This window comes from Dama dama, chromosome 20 (assembly GCF_033118175.1).
Source record: "Dama dama isolate Ldn47 chromosome 20, ASM3311817v1, whole genome shotgun sequence".
Taxonomy (NCBI): Eukaryota; Metazoa; Chordata; class Mammalia; order Artiodactyla; family Cervidae; genus Dama; species Dama dama.
In genome coordinates this window covers 42,868,896-42,889,873 of record NC_083700.1, presented here as the reverse complement: position 1 = coordinate 42,889,873, position 20,978 = coordinate 42,868,896, and the positions used below count along the sequence as shown (strand labels likewise).

The following is a 20,978-nucleotide window of genomic DNA, read 5'->3' as shown; positions in this document are numbered from 1 at the left end:
AGAGTTTTGGACTCTGTGGGAGAAAGTGAGGGTGGGATGATCTGAGAGAATAGCATTGAAACATGTATATTATCATATGTGAAGCAGATCACCAGTCCAGGTTAGATGCATGAGACAGGGCACTCAGGGCTGATGCACTGGGATGACCCTGAGGGATGGGATGGGGAAGGAGGTGGGAGGGGGGGGAATTAGGATGGGGAACACATGTACACCCATGGCTGATTCATGTGAATGCATTTCAAGAACCACCATAATATTGTAATTAGCCTCCAATTATAATAAATACAGAAAGGAAAGAAAACTAAGATAATGGCATCTGGTCCCATCACTTTATGGCAAATAGATGGGGAAACAGTAGAAACAGTGGCAGACTTTATTTTGGGGGGCTCCAAAATCACTGCAGATGGTGATTGCAGCCATGAAATTAAAAGACGCTTACTCCTTGGAAGGAAAGTTATGATCAACCTAGATAGCAGATTAAAAAGCAGAGACATTACTTTGCCAACAAAGGTCCATCTAGTCAAGGCTATGGTTTTTCCAGTGGTCATGTATGGATGTGAGAGTTGGACTGTGAAGAAAGCTGAGTGCTGAAGAATTGATGCTTTTGAACTGTGGTGTTGGAGAAGGCTCTTGAGAGTCCCTTGGACTGCAAGGAGATCCAACCAGTCCATCCTAAAGGAGATGAGTCCTGGGTGTTCATTGGAAGGACTGATGTTGAAGCTGAAACTCCAATACTTTGGCCACCTCACGCGAAGAGTTGACTCATTGGAAAAGACCGTGATGCTGGGAAGGATTGAGGGCGGGAGGAGAAGGGGATGACAGAGGATGAGATGGCTGGATGGTATTGCTGACTCAATGGGCATGGGTTTGGGTAGACTCAAGGAGTTGGTGATGGACAGGGAGGCCTGGCATGCTGCTATTCATGGGGTTGCAAAGAGTCGGACACGACTGAGCAACTGAACTGAACTGAATTGAACTGACAACTAATGGAGACTAAACTATAAAGTGTAACATGTGCCTTTTTGTATTGAGAAGTAAAACTTGAAAGATACAGCAGTCCCAGAGACTTGAGATTAAAGAAGTCAGTTTTGTCTTTCTTCTAAAAAAAAAGAAAAAACCCCTCTGGGGAAAGGAAACCTATTTTTTAAAAATCTAGGTTTCTTGCAGGTAGAATTTTAGCACCGTACTGCACAAATTCTAAGGGGGTTTCTCTGGTGCCTCAGTCAGTAAAGAATCTGCCTGCAATGCAGGAGACTCAGTTTCGATCCCTGGGTTGGGAAGATCCCCTGGAGAAGAAAACGGCAACCCACTCCAGTATTCTTGCTTGGAAAATCCTATGGACATTCTAAGAGAGATCTCACACTCCAAGAGGCAAGATCCAGGCCTTTTTCTTTTTTCCAGTTCTAGAAGGGTAACCAGCTCTTCGAGCTTGGCTTGTAAAGTAACTGGCATCTACTGATGGTGACCAGCAGAATTGGAAATACCTAGCTTTCCTGATTTGAGGAAATATATAAAATTCACTTTTTCCCTTGGCCACTGTTCATACCCATATCTTTCACAAATATAGCAGTCAACTTCAGACTTTTCCTGCGAAGAATTGCCAGTAACTTATCTTACCACTTAGATCACAGGACTTCAATGACCAAAAAACACATGTCTGGCGCTGTGTCCAAGGAGGACACCTTAGAAACCATTAAATAGAGCAAACGTGGGAGGCAGAATCACTGGGCTCCTGGATTCTCCAGTCCCCTCACCACAGAGCAAGCATTGCCTTGGAGTTCCCTTTCTCAGATATAGTACCAGAGGCTACATGGGGGGTACTGGCCCCAAGATGGCAGCTCTCACAACGAGCAGAACTGCTGAGAAAGATTGCTAATTGACAAAGCTGACAAACTGAGGTTTTAGAATAGTTTGATCTCTTTTAAAGTCAAATCTTGGGCTTCCCAGGTGGTGCTAGTGGTAGAGAACCCGCCTACAAATGCAGGAGACGTAAGAGACTTGGGTTCAATCCCCAGGTCGGGAAGATGCCCTGCAGGAGGGCATGGCAATCCACTCCAGTATTCTTGCCTGGAGAATCCCCCTGGACAGAGGAGACTGGCGGGCTACAGTCCACGGGGTCTCAAAGAGTTGCACACAACTGAAGCTACTTAGCACAAAGTCCAATCCTGGGGAAAATTATCCTGAATTAAGGATTCCTATCTAAGAGGCAGGTGGTTAGGATTTTTCATACCTAAGGTAAACCAAAAGAGGAAAGTTCACCCATCTGGTCAGGAGAAGAGATACTAAAATAGGAAATAAGCCAAGGACAGATTAGTTATCAGCCAGTCTGGATAGGAGAAGCCCTGTTTGTCGGAAACCCCAGGACCAACTCCAGGTTTGACAATTTGCTAGAAGGACTCACAAGACTCAGCATATGGCTGCACTGAGAGCTAAGACTAATTCCAGTTGGATGCAGAGTAAATCAGCAAAGTTGCTGGAAATGGGGTCTGGAGGAAACCAAGTGCAAGCTTCCAAGTGTCCTCTCCCAGAAAGTCACATAGGATGTGCTCCAGGAACCAGTGGTGGCAACACATGGAAGTGTTATCTACCAGTGAGGCTCATTAGATACTGAGCACCCAAGGGTTTTTTAACTGGGGCTAGTCATTTAAGTAGCCACCACCAGCACAAACCAAAATTCCAGACTCGAAGAAGGAAAGCAGGAGGGCAGTCTACATAAACCTTATTCTTTTCCTGGTCCAAGGACAGTGAAGCACCCTTATCTTTAAGGGAAGTCTGATAACAGCACAGGGATCTGTTTACCAGTCAAGTTCTCAGATGCAAGCCAAGGCCAACCTTGAAAGCAGGTTTTTCCAAGGACACTGGTCTCAGGCCTGCTATGTAAACCCTATTTTGCACACTCTGTATCTTAGCCAACTGATCTGTAGTAACTAAAGCCCACTTAAATTAACAGGCAGTTAATCTTACCTTATGAAGTGGAACTGAAGTCTCTGTTATCAAAAGACTTCTTTGTGGATGGAATGAGTTATGATCCAGGAGACAGGACCTATCCTTTTGAGTCCCCACTGTTCCACATGGGCCAGGGTTCTGGTTTCTGTTTGTTTTTAAATGGATACATTAGGCAGTCCTAACACTTGCCCTCACTAAACACTACTTATTGTAGCAGACACACCAGCACCCTGTGTCTCCAGTGTTCTAATCTCTTTCAGGGCAAACTAGAAGAGAAAAACCTCTCTGAATCTACTTTGCTTTAAGAAATGAACTAGTCTAAAATTTTTTTCTCCGAATGTTTACCCATTATTTAATATGTAAAAAGAAATAAAAATACAGGTTAATATATTTTTTTGTTCCTTTTTAAAAAAAATTTTTACTGGAGTATAGTTGATTTACAATGCTGTGTTAGTTTCCGCTGTACAGTAAAGTGAATCAGGTATACATATATCCACTCATTTTAGATGCTTTTCCCATATAGGTTATTATTAGTACTGTTAGGTAGTTAGAATAGGGAAAAGGAGTCCAAAATGGCGGTGGCTAAAAGACCTGGAAAGGAAAGCCCGCGAAAATAGAACAAAGGAAGGTCCGAGGACCGGAGTGAGAACCTCAGATAAAACAAACAGCACTCCTGCCTAAGCCCAATTTGCATAGGACAGGCCCAGGGGGAACAAAAAAACATAAAAAGAGGAGCCAAAGCCCTCTTCTCTCTCTCTCTCTCTCTCACACGATGGGGCTCTCTTCTCTTCCTGTCTTTGGATCGAAGTGCCCTCACTCCTCGAAGATGGATTTTCCTGCTATCATCTAAACAAACAGAGCTGTAACACTGAGCCGTAACACTGATTTATTTAAGAGCTATAACACGGTCTGTCCTCCGAGAGCTGTGACCCGCCAAGGGGCTTTAATGTCCGTCACTCCAAATCTTTGTTGTGACGAGACAAAGAACTGAGGAGCATACACTCGCCTGACAGTACTGAGTACACTTACCTGTGCTATATAGTATGTCCTTATTAGTTATCTATTTTAAATATAGTAGTATGTGTCAATCCAAGTTTATCTTTCTCCTTGCTTTCCCCCTCCAAACATAAGTTTGTTTTCCACATCTGTGACTCTATTTCTGTTTTATAATTAAGTTCATTCATAGCATTTTTTTAGATTCCACGTACAAGTGACACCATCATGTGATGTTTGTCTTTCTGTCTGACTTACTTCACTTAGTATGGAAAAATAAGCAGAATAATTCTAAAATATTGCAATTTAAAAAATACTGAAATAAAAAACATTGAAAATTAAATCAAAAATATAATTAATATATGTAAAAAATTAAAACAAAAGATTTATATAAATTGACCTGCTTAAAATGAGATAAAAGAATAAAATATGCAGTGGAAAAATGCCATTAAGGAACTAAAGATGTAAAAGAATAAGGTAGGATAACTAAAATAAATTAAGAGTAAATCAAACAAAAAAGATCTGGATTTAAAAAATAGTAAAACATAAAAAATGAATGTAAGTTTAAAACACTTGGAACAAAGCAACAGGACTTCTTGAGCAGAGAGAGTTACAAATGCTCACTGGCCTCCCAGTCAGCCTAATCAGGTTTTGTGAGAGTCAAATTGCCCAGGCAGAATATTCCAAGGAAAAGACCTATGAACAAGATATTTTATCAGCTCAAATTCTCCCAGTTAGATTTCCAGGCCGTCATGTGCAGACCTGCAAAAGCTGTTAAACCTTGGGGGAATATTAAGAATATGCTATTTTTTTTTGAGTGATTAAGCCAGACAATGGGCTAAGTGCTGTAAATCTGTAAGGTATCTTACTATGTAGACCTCAGAGGTTTCAGGTAGATGAAACAGAGGTGAAGTGAAATGACTTGTCCAAGGTCCTACATCTAGCAAGAGGGACAGCCCAGATTAAACACAGCCTTAGTGCCAAAGTCCATCACCTAAACTTTTTGCTGTATTACATGTAGCCAAACAGACTCTTTTAAATATGGCCTGATTGCTATGAAAGAACACATCAAAACAGAATACCAGACACAACAGGCTTTATTACTTTGAAAGTAGAGCATATTTCAAGGTAGGGAGTCTTAGAGACACATATATAAATTAATCATCTCTCCCTGAGTCTCAGGTGGTATGAAAAAACTAAAAAAGCCATGAATTCATACATTGGAATCTAATGAAAGATAATTAAATTCTTGAAAATTTAAAAAATTGTTTTAATGTAGCATTGAAAAGATTAGGTGGCAAAAAGACAAAGTTCAGGTTTGTAGTTTCCACAGCCACTTGGCCATGTATCTTTTGACATGCCTGAGTAAAGGCCACATAACAATGAGCAACATCTAATAAATAAGCCATTTTAAGAACTTTTTATACAAATTCTTACATTGTCTGAATAATAAAACCTCTGAAATCACTGCAGATGGTGATTGCAGTCATGAAATAAAAGATGCTTGCCCCTTGGAAGAAAAGCTATGACAAACCTAGACAGCATACTAAAAAGCAGAGACACCACTTTGCCAACAAAGATCTGTATAGTCAAAGCTTTTTACAGTAGTCATGTACAGTAGTTTTTCCAGAAGTCATGGATAGCTGTGGGAGTTGGACCATAAAGAAGGCTGAGTGCCGAAGAATTGATGCTTTCAAACTGTGGTGCTGGAGAAGACTCTTGTGAGTTTCTTGGACAGCAAGCCAGTCAAGGAAAGATTGAGAGCAGGAGGAAAAGGGGGTGACAGAGGATGAGATGGTTGAATGGCATCACCGAATCAACGGACTTGAGTTTGAGCAAACTCTGGTTGATAGTGAAGGACAGGGAAGCCTGGTATACTGCAGTCCATGGGTTCACAAAGAGTTGGACTCGATTTAGTAACTTAACAACAACAACAAATAATACTAAGTCTTGGGCAATTTTTTCCCAAATTGTACTGTTCTCTTAGTTTTAATGGGCTCAAACACTGTGCATTAATATACCTGACATATCAGAATTAGAATCCTACTTACTATTTCATTGGGCTTCCCTGGTGGCTCAGAGAGAGGAGCGTTTGCTTGCAACGTGGGAGACCCGGGTTCGATCCCTGGGTCGGGAAGATCCCCTAGAGAAGGAAATGGCAACCCACTCCAGTATCCTTGCCTGGAGAATCCCATGGACAGAGGAGCCTGGTAGACTACAGTCCACAGGGTCGCAAAGAGTCGGACACGACTGAGTGACTTCACTTTCACTTAATATTTCATTGAAAGCATATGTTGTGATTTTAAGTCAATATGTTATTTTTACTTTAAAAAAGTAATATGATTCTTGTAAAAAAAATAATCAGAACTGTACAGAGTAGAAGATTCAAATCCTCCTTTCCCTCAAATCTGCTAGCCTGAAGTAACTGTGATAACAGATTTGACTTTCAGAATTTTTTTTCTAAAGCATGTTCTGGAAAAAAAAAAAAAAAAAAGCACGTTCTGTACTTAAATAATGACTCTGTCTGAACACCCAAAATATTATGTGTTTTCTCTTGTTCCTGCACAAATAGGCTCAGTGTTCCAAATGATGTTCTGGATAAAAATAGGCCCTGTACCCTCTTATGAGTTATGCTTTAAGGCTTCTTCTTACATATTTTTCGGTGCCACGTAAGCCAACCCTTCTGGTGGTCAGCTTACTTTCTACCTTCTTCAGAAAGCGTTTCCTTACTGTGGCTTTGGTGAACTGTCATTTTTTTGCCCCTCACTGAACTGGGACATCCTTGGTTGAGACTGTGTGCTCTTTGTTACTTATCCCAGGTACCCCAACTCACTGAAGGATAGGTTGGACCCTTTTATTTCACTTCACCTTTTTTTCATATTTTCTCTGCTGTGCTGTGCTTAGTCATTAAGTTGTGGCCAATTCTTTGTAACCCGGTGGAATATAGCTTGCCAGGCTCTTCTGTCCATGGAATTTTCCAGGCAAGAACACTGGGGTGAGTTGCCATTTCCTACTCTGGGGGATCTTCTCGACCCAGCGATTGAACCCTGGTTTTCTGCATTGGTAGGTGCATTCTTTACCACTAGTACCACCTGAGAAGCCCCTATTTTTCTCTGAGTGCTTCAGAAATTCAGACCTATGGAGATTTTATTTTCTTAGGGAGACTCTTTGTCATTAGATCTAGAAGTCTAAGTGAATGAAATCTGGTTCAGGACAGCTTTCTGCTGAAAGAAACTTTGAAGAATCAGAAAGCATTTGGGAAAGTTTAATGGACCACTGTCTCTGGTGTCTTGGCTGGTCTAGAAAGAATGGAGATGGTGAGAAAGGTGTCAAAGAAAATAACCTGTATTGACCCACAGAGATTGGAAAGTTGACTGTGTAGATTAATGTTTCATTCATTTATTCAACAAAGCTCATGAGAGGCTGACAAGGAGCTATAGATTTAAAGTAAAAGCCCCTGTGCTCAAGTTCACAGTCTTGGGAGGAACACAGACACTTCAGCAATGCACATCCAGTCTGATGACACATTTTTCCTGGGAAACACTGACAGTCCCGAGAGCAATGCAGCTCAAACTGAAGGAGAGCGTGTGGGCAGAGGAGGCTTCCCAGGGGAACAAGCATTTGTTGAGATGGTTTTGAGGACAGCAGGAGGTGTAGGATTAATGTTGGTATTTTTTTTCCTAATTAAAAACCTGAATGTGTTCAGTTGGCAAGGAATTAGAGGCAACAACAATCTTGAGCCCAGCAGAGCCAACTGCTGCCATGGCTGCTTCCAGCTCTCTGCCCTATACGGTCGGTCTATAGTTTTGAAACTTGAAGGTAGGCTCCAGAGAAGAGGAACTGCCTGCTCCATCTTTACTGCTTCTCACAAAGGGACAAAATCGACTCAGGGAGGGGGCAGGGTTGTGTGTAGGAGGGAATCACAGAGGGACTGCAGGAATAGAGGCATGGAAACGCTTTATCAGACAGTAACTTTCCTGACACAATTTCCTCCTCTGGCCGCTTTAAAGGATGTATATAAATTTAACATTGTGCGTGTGTGCTAAGTCACTTCAGTGTCTAACTGAACAGTGTCTGACTATTTGCGACCCCATGGATTGTAGCCCGCCAGGCTCCTCTGTGCATGGGATTCTCTAGGCAAGAATGTTGGAGTGGGTTGCCACGCTCTCCTCCAGGGGATCTTTTCCTCCCAGGGGTTGAACCCAAGTCTCTTCTGTCTCCTTCATTGGCAAGCAGGTTCTTTACCACTAGTGACATCTGAGAAGCCAAATTTAACATTAAAACAATTGTAAAATGAGATTCATATGAAACTATGATTCTAAATTCTGGCTGCATGAGAATCACCTGGTGAGTGTTTTAAAAATAGTGACACCAAGGTCTTACTTCATAGTAATTATACAAGAAAGTGGGGTATGTGGCCTGAAATTGCTTTTTTGGCCTTTAAAAATGTTAAAAAAGAAACTTCATTAATTACTGGTGTACAGTAGGGTTAAGGAATTGAGGGAAGAAAGTCAAGGTTTCCAACCATTTAACATTGCCTTTTAAACTAAGATTTTTAGTTGTTCAGAGTGGCCTTCAAAATCAAGATTTAGATTCAGAAACAGTTAGTGCCCCTCCTTATCAGTTAACAACGATCTTGCTCAAGGTATCATGCTGGGAACCCAAGGAAGGAAGAGAATAAAAAGAAGGGGGACAAGGGTGGGAAGGCATCTTCTCCATGCCTTCATCTATGTCTTCAAGGAGTTCACAACCCAGTTGGGGAAATTATCCAATCATGTCTTGGTTGCATTTTTTGCTTGTTTGTTTTGGATTGTGAGAAATACCCAACTTTAACTAGCTCAGGACCCAAGAAGCTTGTAGAATCCAAGGATCAGCAAGTGGTTGGACTTATGCTCGTGCTGGACCCAGGATTAGACCAGCCGGTGCACCATCTATCTCTGCACAAATAGTATGTCTGCTGGCACTGCTCTTGTTGCAACTTCAGTCACCGGAGAGGCACTGGCTGCCTCTCACACTCAAGCCCACAGAGAATCACGCCCTCCGAATTTAATAGGCACCGAGAAAAGGAGGGGTTAGTTTTACCCTTAGTGTTTGAGGGACACCTGAGTGGAGGTGTGTACTATGCAGTCAGAAATGGACCAATGTCCTCGACTCAGATTCCACGACGGGGTGGTTTCTAACACATATTCTGAAGCCACTTTCACCAGGTTCCCTGGGCTGGCCCACTATCCAGAGAAAGTTTTCAAGGATTAGGAAATAAAAAAATATACTAAGAAAAGAAAACTGACAGGGAACTGACAGGGATTGGGCACCTTATTTCTGAGAAGAGGAAAATAGAAAATATCAGCTTTTCTAACCACCACTGATTGCCTCGATGAGGTAGAAATAGTAGCTTCTGGTTGTCTTGTTTCCTAATCGATCTAATTTAGACTTTAAAATTACAAGGAAATTTCTTAGACTTTTCTTGTTTCAAGTGTGATCTTGTCAGTCCGGCTGACCTCTAACTAAAGATGATAATTGTGCTCACGAACCCAAAAGTGAATGATCTATTTTCTTTTCAGTGATATGTGAACACACATACAGAGCACTCTTTTAAATTGCTCTCATCATTAAAATTGCCTAAAATATTCCTAAACACTTGACAACATGAAACTCTCCATCTAGTTCCTATTTCTCTCAGACAGAAATATGTTTTAAGCAGATTTAAAAAATAAACTATATTAAACCCGTTACTGGAAAAAAGTCACTTCTGGACAGAGACCAAGCCAAAGCAATTTTAGTTCAAATTGGTTTTCCTGGAAAAGTTGAAAATGTAGTTCAGAAAAGAAATGCCTTGGCAACTTCACAAATCAACACTCAGAAACTAACAAGATCAGTCTACATATCCTCAACCACAGTGATGTTCAGTACTAGTGAAGGAAAGAGTCTCCTGGGGAACTTGTTAAAATGCAGATTTCAGGGTGCAGACTGTATTAATATTAATAGCTCTGCCGCAGACCTCGGTACTTTTGGTACAGGAGATTTGAAGATCACAGTTCAATTAACTGAAAAGACCAACACAGAGATTTATAAAAGTTGATAGGATGAGAATGAGGAATTGTGTTAATTATGATGTTTTGCTTTGCTTCACCGATGACTCAGTGAGCAAAGAATCTAAATGCAATGCAGGAGACACAGGAGATGTGAGTTCAGTCCCTGGGTAGGGAAGATCCCCTGGAAGAGGAAATGACGGCCCACTCCAGTATTCTTGCCTAGAGAATCCCATGGACGGAGGAGCCTGGTGGCCTACAGCCCATGGGGCCACAAAAGAGTTGGACGTGACTAAATACACACATATGTTTTGTTATGAAGCTATTTTGTTTATAAGCTAAACACAATTTATCTCTTAGCCCCTCTCAGTGGGACCACCTGACTTAGTGGGACAACCTGGTTTGAGGCACAGATCCGTCACTCTGTGTGTGACATTGGCTAAGTCATTCACTGTCTTTGGGTTTCAATTTTTTTTCTGTAAAGTGAGGAGACTGGATTATATCAGTGGTCCTTAACCTTTTTGAGATTTGTCTCCTTTGAGCAACTAAGAAATTCTTCCATTTTTTCCTCCAGAAAAATACACAAATATATATGTGCATTTTTGCACACCAATTTAGGCAGGGTCACAGTTCCCTTAACATGCTTACGAGGACTTGCTGAGCCAGTGATGCTCAGAACTGGAGAACTGGCTCATCTGAACTATGTCTCATACCCCCTCCCATTCAGATTTGTTCCACTGGGGCATCTCCACTCCCTGCCCCGTGTGGGGCATCACCTGTGTCACCGACAGGCGTGGCACCCTTATATGCAGACCACTTCATGAAGCTGCATAAATCCAATCATTATACGACTCTATAGAAGTAGGTGACATAATCTTCAATTTATAAATGAGAAAACTGAGGTTTGTAAAGGTGAAATCACTTGCCTGAGGTCACATGCTCGTAACAAACAGGCTGTGGATCTGACCCTGAGCTCTTAACCTCTCTGCTGGATAATTCTTTGTTGTGGGGTCTGTCCCATGCCCTGTGAGATGTTGAACAGCATCCCTGGCCTCTACCCACTGGATGCCAATAATGTCCCGCCTCTCCCAAATTGTGACAACAAAAGTGTCTCTAGACATCACCAAATATACCCTGGCGTGCAAACTAGCCCCCAGCAGAGAACTATGTTACGTTCACCTGATTACACTACTACGGTGAACTGCAGTCACTGGGGAGAAAATAGGGACTCTCTCTGAGGACAGGAGAAAAGTTAAGAACCATCATGCCAAGCTCTCACGTACTTCAGGAAGGAACAAACCATAGGTCATTTCCAGCTTCATGACTCCCTAAATTCTTCATTTCTAAAAATGTTCCTGTTGAGCTTTAATGTAATGGTAAAATGCGTGTATGCAGCTGAGCTACTCCTAAATTTGGCTGTGAGGCAACAAAAGCTGTTGCTCTTTGAACAACCTCTCCTACAGTCCAAACTGGCCCATACCAACACGATTCCCAGAGAGGAATCCCAAGATCTGAGGAAATACAGCTGGGATTTGAAATGGGATGTCAGATGGCCTCAGTGTTGTGTGTAGCAAGGCGGCCCCGCGGCTTGGCTGGCAGCAGACAGGGGAGGCTCAGGAAATGAGAAATTTGTCATCCTGCCACTTACTACTGGTCGCTTTCCCAAAGCACTTGAAACAGTTGCTAGATCCAACCGGCCCAACTGAGACAGTTATTTGATCCAGTTTGGTGGATTATGAAATTGAGAGCTAGAAAAGTCAACATTGGATGCTGTTGGGGGCAGGTGTGGGGTTATATGAGGGGGACTGTTATAAACAAAAGTTCTATTTAAAAATAATCTAGTGGATTATTATGTTAAAATGGATAACTAACAAGGTCCTACCGGAGAGCACGTGGAACTCTGCTCAATATTATGTGGCAGCCTGGATGGGAGGAGGTTTGGGAGAATGGATACATGCATATGTATGGCTGAATTCCTTCACTGTCCACCTGAAAATATCAGGACATTGTTAATCGCCTGTACCCCGTTACAAAATAAAAAGTTAAAAATATTTAAAAAAAACATGGAAGAAAATAATCTAGTGGAACAAAGCATGAAGATACGGTTACAGGAAGCTTTTAAAGTGTTTGAGAAAAATCACAATGCTTTGCAGCATGACTGATGCTGGTTGTATCTCCTGAGAAGGAAATTGAGATTCAAATGCCGGTCCTACATATCAAAGGTTCCCAAGAGACCTATTCAGTAGACAAATGTTTAAGTATTTACAACGTGTCAGACACTCTGATCAAAAACAGAGCCTGGCCCTGGACTAGGTTACAGTCTGGATAGGTAATAACCATAGCCAGGAAGCTCGGCTGTAGCAGTGACATGCTCAGGTGCTTTGGGGGGCACCCAGACTAGACAGTCCATCATGGAGATCCAGAAAGACTTCTTGGTGAAGTCTGAGCTCAGACCTGGAAGCTCAGTAAGACTTAGCTGGTCAAGAGTCGGGGCAGATTGTGGAGAGAGCATTGGGAATAGCAGGCACTGAACAAATGGAGATTCCTGGATGGGAAGGAGAGGAGATTCTGGGGCACTCTTGGGGAGGGCACGCCCACAGCTAGGCTGGAGCAGAGGTTGGGGAGAGAGGTGGGGTGGAAAGATGAAGTTGTAAGAGGTCGTGTGGGGATTTAGCTGGGAAGGTTTTAAGATTTCTGCAGACCTCGATGCTTTTGAAAGCCCCGTCATATCGAACATGAAAATGTATCCTGATTCCATCTTAAACTAATTTACAAGTAACAATGAGTTGAATTTCTGTTGACTATTTAATAGCATGCTCCTTTCTATTTCAAAGTTCTCTTTTTGTATTTCAGAGCAAGTAATTTTTTTTTCCCCCAAATACCAAACCTCTTCAAAGGGTAGTGAAAAGCTGATACGCTGGTCTAGGCACCATGCTTATAGGGCTGTAATCACAAGTCTTTGTTCTAAACTTGCAGGTTTAAACCTGCATAAAGCTGATAACTGCCCCCTCCACTGCCCAGGGTCTATTCTCTCCCTTCTCCCTTCAGCAGGCCTGAGAGCACTCAGAGTGGCCCCAGCTTCTCTTGCAGCAAGGAACAGCCACGTGACCAAAGTTTTGGCCACTGGGGCATGTGCAGAAGCGATCTGTGAAATTTTCCGTTCATATATTTAAAAAGGAAGCTGGCTGCCCCTCTTCCTTTTTATCCCATCTCTGCCAGCTGGAATATGGACATGGTAGTGGGGAGAAATGTCAGCCACACAGACAGGGGTAATACTCCAGGGCAGTGGCTCTTGAACTATAGCATCAGAGTCACCTGGAGGGCTTGTTAACACCTAGATCGCTGGGCCCCATCACCAGGAATTATGAGTCACTGGGTCTGAATCATTCCTAACAAGTTTCCAGGGGATGCTGATGCTGCTGGACGGGAACCACACTTTGAACACTATCCCCTAAAGGGTGGTGGAGCACTAAGAAGATACTTGGGTGTCTGGACAACCCTGGGGGGGTTGTGGGGGTGAGATCTGTCTTCCATCTGGACTGCTTGCTATGTTTCTTGAAACCTCTATAGCTTTGGGTCTCGTTGTTACATCAGCTTAGTCTACAGCAGCTAATCCATGTTAAGGATATTACACTTCACCCAGGGAGGTAGTATACTGTAGTGATTGAGTATGGGGAGTGTGTGCATACTCAGTCGTGTCCGACTCTGTGTGAGCCAGTGGACTGTATGTAGCCCGCCAGGCTTCTCTGTTCATAGGATTCTTCAGGTCGGAATACTGGAGTAGGTTTCCATGCCCTCCTCCAGGGGATCTTCCCGATCCAGGGATTGAATCTTCGGCTCCTTTGACTCCTGCGTTACAGGCAGATTCTTTACTGCTGAGCCACTGGGGAAACCCTTGAGTATGGGGAACTGGATTTGCATCTCAGTCATGCCACTTCCTTAGCTTCCTAGATTTTGAGTAAGTTCTTTAACTTCTTGTGACTCTGTTTCCCCATCTATTAAATGGATTTAAGTGGACAAGTTTCCCTAAACCTCACACTCCCTTTCTAGACCATGTTCATCACCAGGACCACAGAACTCTCTGCCCAATGGCCATGAATGCACTTCCATGAGCTGTATGAACATCTTCTCTGGCGCTGCCCTTCTGATGACTGACTGTGCCTTCCAGGTACCACCCTAGGTCTGAGATGTTACCATGGAGTGACTGTAGGAGAAAGATGTGAGTGAAACTTGAATGGGCAGGCTGGCATGTCCTGTGTTAAAATGAGGCCTCTCTGGCGTGTGATGATTGAACAGAGTGGGGAAGAAACAAGGGGGTGGGGGTGGCAGGTGAACTGTGGGCCAGAGGCAAGCTCTCCAAGTTGTCACATTTCAGTGGCATGGAACAATTTATAAATCTGAGAATTCTAAATTTGAGCCCAACGTTCCTGTATATTTGTCAAGATAGGAGAATAGAACATATTTTAGTTAACAGTTTGATAGCTTGATTTATGATTTTAAAATATTTAGACATGTGGCCTACAGACTTCTAGCTGGACTCCTTGACCTGCAAATTTAAGCCCAAGCCTGGTTACCGTGTTGGCCTGGCATGAAGACTAAATAAAAGAAGACATGAAAAATACTCAAAACAATGGTACACGTGGTATGTGTGCATCATTAGCAATGATGATACTGAACGATTCTCTTGAGGGCAACACGGACCTAGTAAAAGACTTAAAGCAGAATATGACATTTGCTTACTATTTTTTCTACAAATATTGACTAAGGGTCTACTCTGTGCCTGGCATTGTTCTGGGAGCTGCCAATAATAGTGGTGATCAAAATAAAGCTCCTATTTCCAATGAATGTATATTAGACTCGGGGGGGTAGATAAAAATAACTATTTTGTCTTTAAGATTCAAGTGGTGGGATTTGGTTTTAGAAAGATCATACTGGCTGGAGGGAGGTAAGGTTGCACTTAAGAGTCAGGAGCTTGTCGGGATAATTCAAAGAAGAGATGGGCTTCCCAGGTGGCTCAGCAGTAAAGAATCCAGCTGCCAATGCAGGAGACACAAGGGACTTGGGTTCGATCCCTGGATCTGGAAGATCTCCTGGAGAAGGAAATGCCAACCCACTCCAGTATTCTTGTCTGGAAAATTCCATGGACAGAGGAGCCTGGTGGGGTCCATGGGGTCTCAAAGAGCTGGACATGATTGAGCACACATACACACAAAGAAGAGATGATGGTTGTCTGATGCCAGGTAGTGGAAGAGTGAATAAAGATTAGTGAAAAGAGTGAAAAATGATTAACCTAGTAGAATAATGGCACTTGGTGATTAATGGATATTGGGAGTAAGATTGAAAATAGGAATCAAGGGTGATAGCTAGTATTCTGAGGTACTGGGATACTGGTGATGCTGGTCACTGAGATTTAGATAGAACACAGGAGAAGAAACCAATTTGGAGAGGAGGAGGGAATCAGTTTTGTAGATTTGGGGTTTCAGATGCCCATAGAGCACCGATGTGGAGATGTGCGTAGGCAGCTTTATATCTGGGTAGATCTTTGGCCAGTTAGAAAGTGTCTCAGTGGTGACAGCCAAAAGCAGCATGGCGCAGGCATTCAATGGGAATGTAGAGGCAGAAATAGTGAGGAAGTAGAAGCAGAAAGACAGCAGTTTTGTCAGAAGTGTGAGCTGTGTAGGCACCCTGAGAAGGAGGTGAAGTACAAGGAAACTTTGGTGGTTTAGTTGCTAAGGCGTATCTGACTCTTGCAACCTTATGGACTGTAGCCCACCAGGCTCCTCTGTCCATGGGATTTTCTAGGACAGAATACTGGAGTGGCTTGCCATTTCCTTCTCCAGGGGATCCTCCCGATCCAGGGATTGAACCTGGGTCTCCTGTACTTCAGGCAGATTCTTTACCAACTGAGCTACCAAGAAAGACCTACTTGTAATGAAATTGACATTTTTGTAAGGCCAATGGAAAGCAAGCGGTGGAGGGTAGACTGAAGATTCATCAGACAGGGTAGTTCACAGAGCAAGTTGCTGCAGGGGTAGGAGGAAATAGTGTCTAGTGAAAACTATTGACTGTTTCACCATGGAGAAAAACAAATGAAATCATTTATATATTCACTTATGGGCTTCCCTGGTGGCTCACTGGTTAAGAATCTGCCTGCCAATGCAGGAGATGAGGGTTCCACCCCTGGGTGGTGAAGGTCTCCTGGAGAAGGAAATGGCCACCCATTCCAGTATTCTAGCCTGGGAACTCCCATGGACAAAGGAGCCTGGTGGGCTACAGTCCATGGGGTCACAAAAACGCCAGACATGACTTAGTGACTAAACAATAATAACAAACACTCATCCACTTGTTGATTCAATAACAAGTATATTAATTCTAACTGAATACTGTTCTGACGCTGGAAATAAGATAGAAAAATCTCCTACCCTATATCATGTAAGTTCAGTAGCTTAAAACAAAAACAAACCCCCAAACAAAAACTGGGCCCCTGCCAGGCCAGGGTTAAATAGGCAGGGTCTTGGCAGAAGTGTATGTGATTGCAAGACACCTGAGTCCCCCAGCAGAGATTTCACTCACTCACTCCCATGTAAGGCAGCAACAACTGGGACCAAGAACCTGGACTCTGAATCCCCCTGATGTGAGAGGAAATTTTTATTTCAACAAGTTTTAACTACGAATGATCAGAGGGCTCTCTTGCAGGCTCATTGCCTTTGCTGTACTGAAAGCCTTAAGACAAATAACAACAGACAAAAGACACTGGCAGAAAATCCCCCAACTCAACTAATTGCATTTAGATATCACCTAAATGGACTAAATTCATTAGGTCCTGCTTAATCCTGCCCCCACATTAATGGGGTTAATAGTCAATAGACTATAGTTAATAGAGTATTAACTATTAATGAGTTAGTAGTCATTAACAGCTTTTGAAGGACAGACAGGGAAGCAGAGGAGGGGCATTTTGTGCTTCATCCTGAACAGGCACCCTGAGGAACAGACTGGAAAAAACTCCTGCCACGTGACCTGAGACTACGTTACATGTTAGACAGAGTAGGTATATTTCAAGTGTCAGAGGAGGGTGGAGATATGTCAAATTTATGCATGGGCATTCAGAGAAAGTTCAAACAGAAAGGGCCTTGGAAGTCACTGAGTGAAACTCCTTATCTGACAAGATGAAAACAATCCATCACAAGGCCATTTGGTAGATGTCCAGTTTAGAACCCAAGTGTCCTGAAAGCCCACCTAGCATTTTTTTCTATTATGCCATGTTTCCGAGTTAAATTTTCAAATAAATGACTTTCCCAGTGAAAAATGATTTCTGAAGGGTGATGACTTTTATGAAAAATTTTGCTTGTGGAAGATTCCAACATCAGACTGCAAATCTCTGTCTAAGACCACAGGATCAAAAATTCTGCAGTAAAAACAGATCACTCTGTTCTTTATAGTGTGGATCATTCAAGCCCCTTGCTTTCCCCCAGAAACCCACTGGTATGCAATCTTCTGACCATTTCATTTTTACCCTCTATTTCATTACTGAAACAGAAGCCACACTCTAGAAAGGAGTTTGGTGATGAGAAAGAAAACTGAAATTTTGATTGCAATTAAGACTTGAGGATTTTCTGTATATTACAAACCATATCCCACCTTACCAAAGAAAAAGTGAATTTCAATTAGGACATAAAGTAATCCTCTCTGAAAATGTGGGGCGGAAAGATCAGCCCTGGGTCTTAGGAGTATATTTATCTCTCAGAAAAATCTCATCCTCAGGATGCATCAGACTAAGATGAAATACATTGGGGGTATATTACATTTTATTCAAGCATTGATGGAAGGGGGGGGAAGGAAAGAAAAATGAAGCAAGGTGAAAAATAGGGCGATTGAGAGACAGAAAAGACAGAGAAACTTGTTAATTACAGGACTTTCTGAGCAAGATATTTTTCTTCCCTTTCACAAGTTAGAAGCTATTGAATAATTCATACCGGCATGGAAAGGCTGCCTTTTCCCTGGGTGATGTATAACTGAGCAGGAGAGAGCTTCGAGTGGGTTCACCGCATCAGCCACCACTCGAGCTTCTGAGCACGGGGGTGCTCTCCTCTTGAGCTCAGCTTCTGCTTTTGCAGCCAAGCACCCTTACTGCTGCTGCTGCTGCTGCCTGCCTACCTGCCCACCCGCCCCGGCTTGCAGCCTGCCACTTTACTTTCTCCAGCCCTGCTGCCAGCTGAGGAGTCTCCCTGCAGCTGCGGGCTTCTGCCTAGGGCCATGTGTGGATGCTGCCCTGGGAAGGAGGCACTTGCTCCTGGCACTGATCCCAGCTGAGTTTCTCCTGTTGATTGCAGGACCACAGATGCTGCCGCTGAGGAGGTATCCCGTTGGCTTCCCTCCCTCTGCTACCCGCCAGCTAAGGACCAGCCAGAAAGTAAGATACCCCCAACCCCTTTCCCTCTGGCATTTCCCGCAGGTGGCATATCTCTGCTTTCTCCTGGAAACTAGGGGCTCCATCTGCCATTCCCACGTGTGTATCTATGTGTGTATTTAGGGGGAGAAGGGGCGATTGAGGGACAGGGATTGTGTTGTTCTGTCCCAAGGCTTCCCTGGTGCCTGCTGAGTGCAAAGAGGCCTTTCTCCGGCACTGGAGACATTTTCGAGGCAGGCACTTGTCATTTGCCACCCCCGTTCTCCTCGAGCTCCCTCTACCCCCTTCCCCAGCCCATTATTCTGCCACAGCCTTTTGTGTCGGTGGCAGAGGGCTGAAGGGAGGTCTCTGCCCTCCCTGCAGGAGGGCATCAGGATGGGCCGCGCTGCGAGAAACCGACGCTAGCCAGCGAGGTGTGAAGAGTTGGCCAGAATGACCAACTCTTCCACGTCCACCTCCTCCACCACCGGGGGATCGCTGCTGCTGCTCTGCGAGGAAGAGGAGTCGTGGGCGGGCCGACGCATCCCCGTGTCCCTCCTGTACTCGGGCCTGGCCATCGGGGGCACGCTGGCCAACGGCATGGTCATCTATCTCGTGTCGTCCTTCCGAAAGCTTCAGACGACCAGCAACGCCTTCATCGTGAACGGTTGCGCCGCCGACCTCAGCGTCTGCGCCCTCTGGATGCCGCAGGAGGCGGTGCTCGGGCTCCTGCCCGCGGGCTCCGCGGAGCCGCCCGGGGATTGGGACGGCGCCGGGGGCAGCTACCGCCTGCTGCGGGGCGGGCTGCTGGGCCTCGGGCTCACCGTGTCCCTCTTGTCCCACTGCCTGGTGGCCCTGAACCGCTACCTGCTCATCACCCGGGCGCCCGCCACCTACCAGGCGCTGTACCAGCGGCGCCACACGGCGGGCATGCTGGCGCTGTCCTGGGCGCTAGCCCTGGGCCTCGTGCTGCTGCTCCCGCCCTGGGCGCCGCGTCCCGGCGCCGCGCCCCCGCGCGTCCACTACCCGGCGCTGCTGGCCGCCGGGGCGCTGCTGGCGCAGACGGCGCTGCTGCTGCATTGCTACCTGGGCATCGTGCGCCGCGTGCGCGTCAGCGTCAAGCGGGTCAGCGTCCTCAACTTCCACCTGCTGCACCAGCTGCCCGGCTGCGCCGCCGCCGCCGCCGCCTTCCCGGGCGCCCCGCACGCGCCGGGCCCGGGTGGCGCCCAGCTCCCGGCGCAGGCTCAGCCCCTGCCCGCGGCGTTGCACCCGCGGCGGGCGCAGCGGCGTCTCAGCGGCCTGTCGGTGCTGCTGCTCTGCTGCGTCTTCCTGCTGGCCACGCAGCCGCTGGTGTGGGTGAGCCTGGCCAGCGGCTTCTCGCTGCCCGTGCCCTGGGGCGTGCAGGCGGCCAGCTGGCTCCTGTGCTGCGCGCTGTCCGCGCTCAACCCGCTGCTCTACACGTGGAGGAACGAAGAGTTCCGCCGCTCTGTGCGCTCGGTCCTGCCTGGCGTCGGCGACGCGGCGGCCGCTGCTGCCGCCGCCACGGCCGTGCCCGCGGTGTCCCAAGCTCAGCTGGGCACTCGCGCCGCCGGCCAGCACTGGTGACCCGGGCAGGGCGCGCGGGAAGCGGAGATGCCCGCCTTCCAACGGCCTTGGTCACCACCGCCTCCTGCCCTTGGAAAGTATCCCCAGCCTGAACGAAGACTCCGGCGGGCGAAGCTCAATAATAAGTCGGTGCGAAGATTTCGCCTTCGACCCCAGTGGGATACCTGAACCGAGGTTTCAGTGTACATGTGGGCCGCGAAGTCATTTTCGACGGCCACCTGATTTTTACCCTTCGTTTCCGTGTTTTAGGGAAATCCTACAGTCAGAACACCGGAAACTTCAGGAACTTGCACACTGACTTTTCGAAAGAACCGGTTACTTTCTTTTAACAGTTTTGGAAAAACAGCTCTGTTACCTTGATCACCATTCCCACCTTCATCGTCTTATGATGTATATAAAGCGCCTTGAGTGTGCATAAGCCAAAGGGAATAATATGATGAAGGAAATAATATTTATAAAGCATTTTAGAAAGTAACCTATCTTTAATGATGCTCCTGTTACAATTTAGTCTTTCTGTGTTGACCGGAAGAATGAAGCCACAGATATGCACACCAGTAAGTTGCCATTAAGACCTCAGGCCCTTTGTAAAAGGGTTTTTATAAAGTAAAATCATTCCCGGATGAGACAGAATCTTAGCCAGTGAGGAGGGAAACTCTCAGATTTTTTATTTTACATTCCCCTTTGCACTTCTAAGACTGAAAATTGACATTAAGTGTTAAAGTGACAGGTTTCCATTGTGTTGATTGATGGTCTGAGCCAGCTATGGAATGTTGAAAAAAAAATAAGGGCGCTATCTATTTTAGGTACCAGTGTCAGGTTTTCTATGGCATGCACATTTGTTGTTACCCTCATTTTGTCATCAATTTACCTGCCTTGTGAGTGTGATTGCAGCTGTGAAATTTCTGTACTATAATGGTTGCTAAGGAGAATAAGTCCTTCTGTTTTCTCGTTAACATTTAAAATATCTCAATGCACATGATTTAATTAAACAGGAATAACACCATGATTGCATAGCTAAT

General features: G+C 44.9%; 1 protein-coding gene across 1 annotated transcript; it reads left to right on the top strand.

The window, feature by feature from the left end:
• The first annotated feature begins 18,714 nt into the window (after positions 1-18,714).
• GPR88 (G protein-coupled receptor 88) lies at positions 18,715-19,959 on the top strand. Its single transcript, XM_061121288.1, has one exon. The coding sequence runs from the start codon at positions 18,808-18,810 to the stop codon at positions 19,957-19,959; it is 1,152 nt and encodes a 383-aa protein (XP_060977271.1). The 5' UTR covers positions 18,715-18,807.
• Positions 19,960-20,978: the final 1,019 nt, after the last annotated feature.

Excerpts from the sequence above, each read along its gene's own strand:
- GPR88 (XM_061121288.1), top strand. The coding sequence starts at position 18,808 with ATGACCAACTCTTCCACGTCCACCTCCTCCACCACCGGGGGATCGCTG.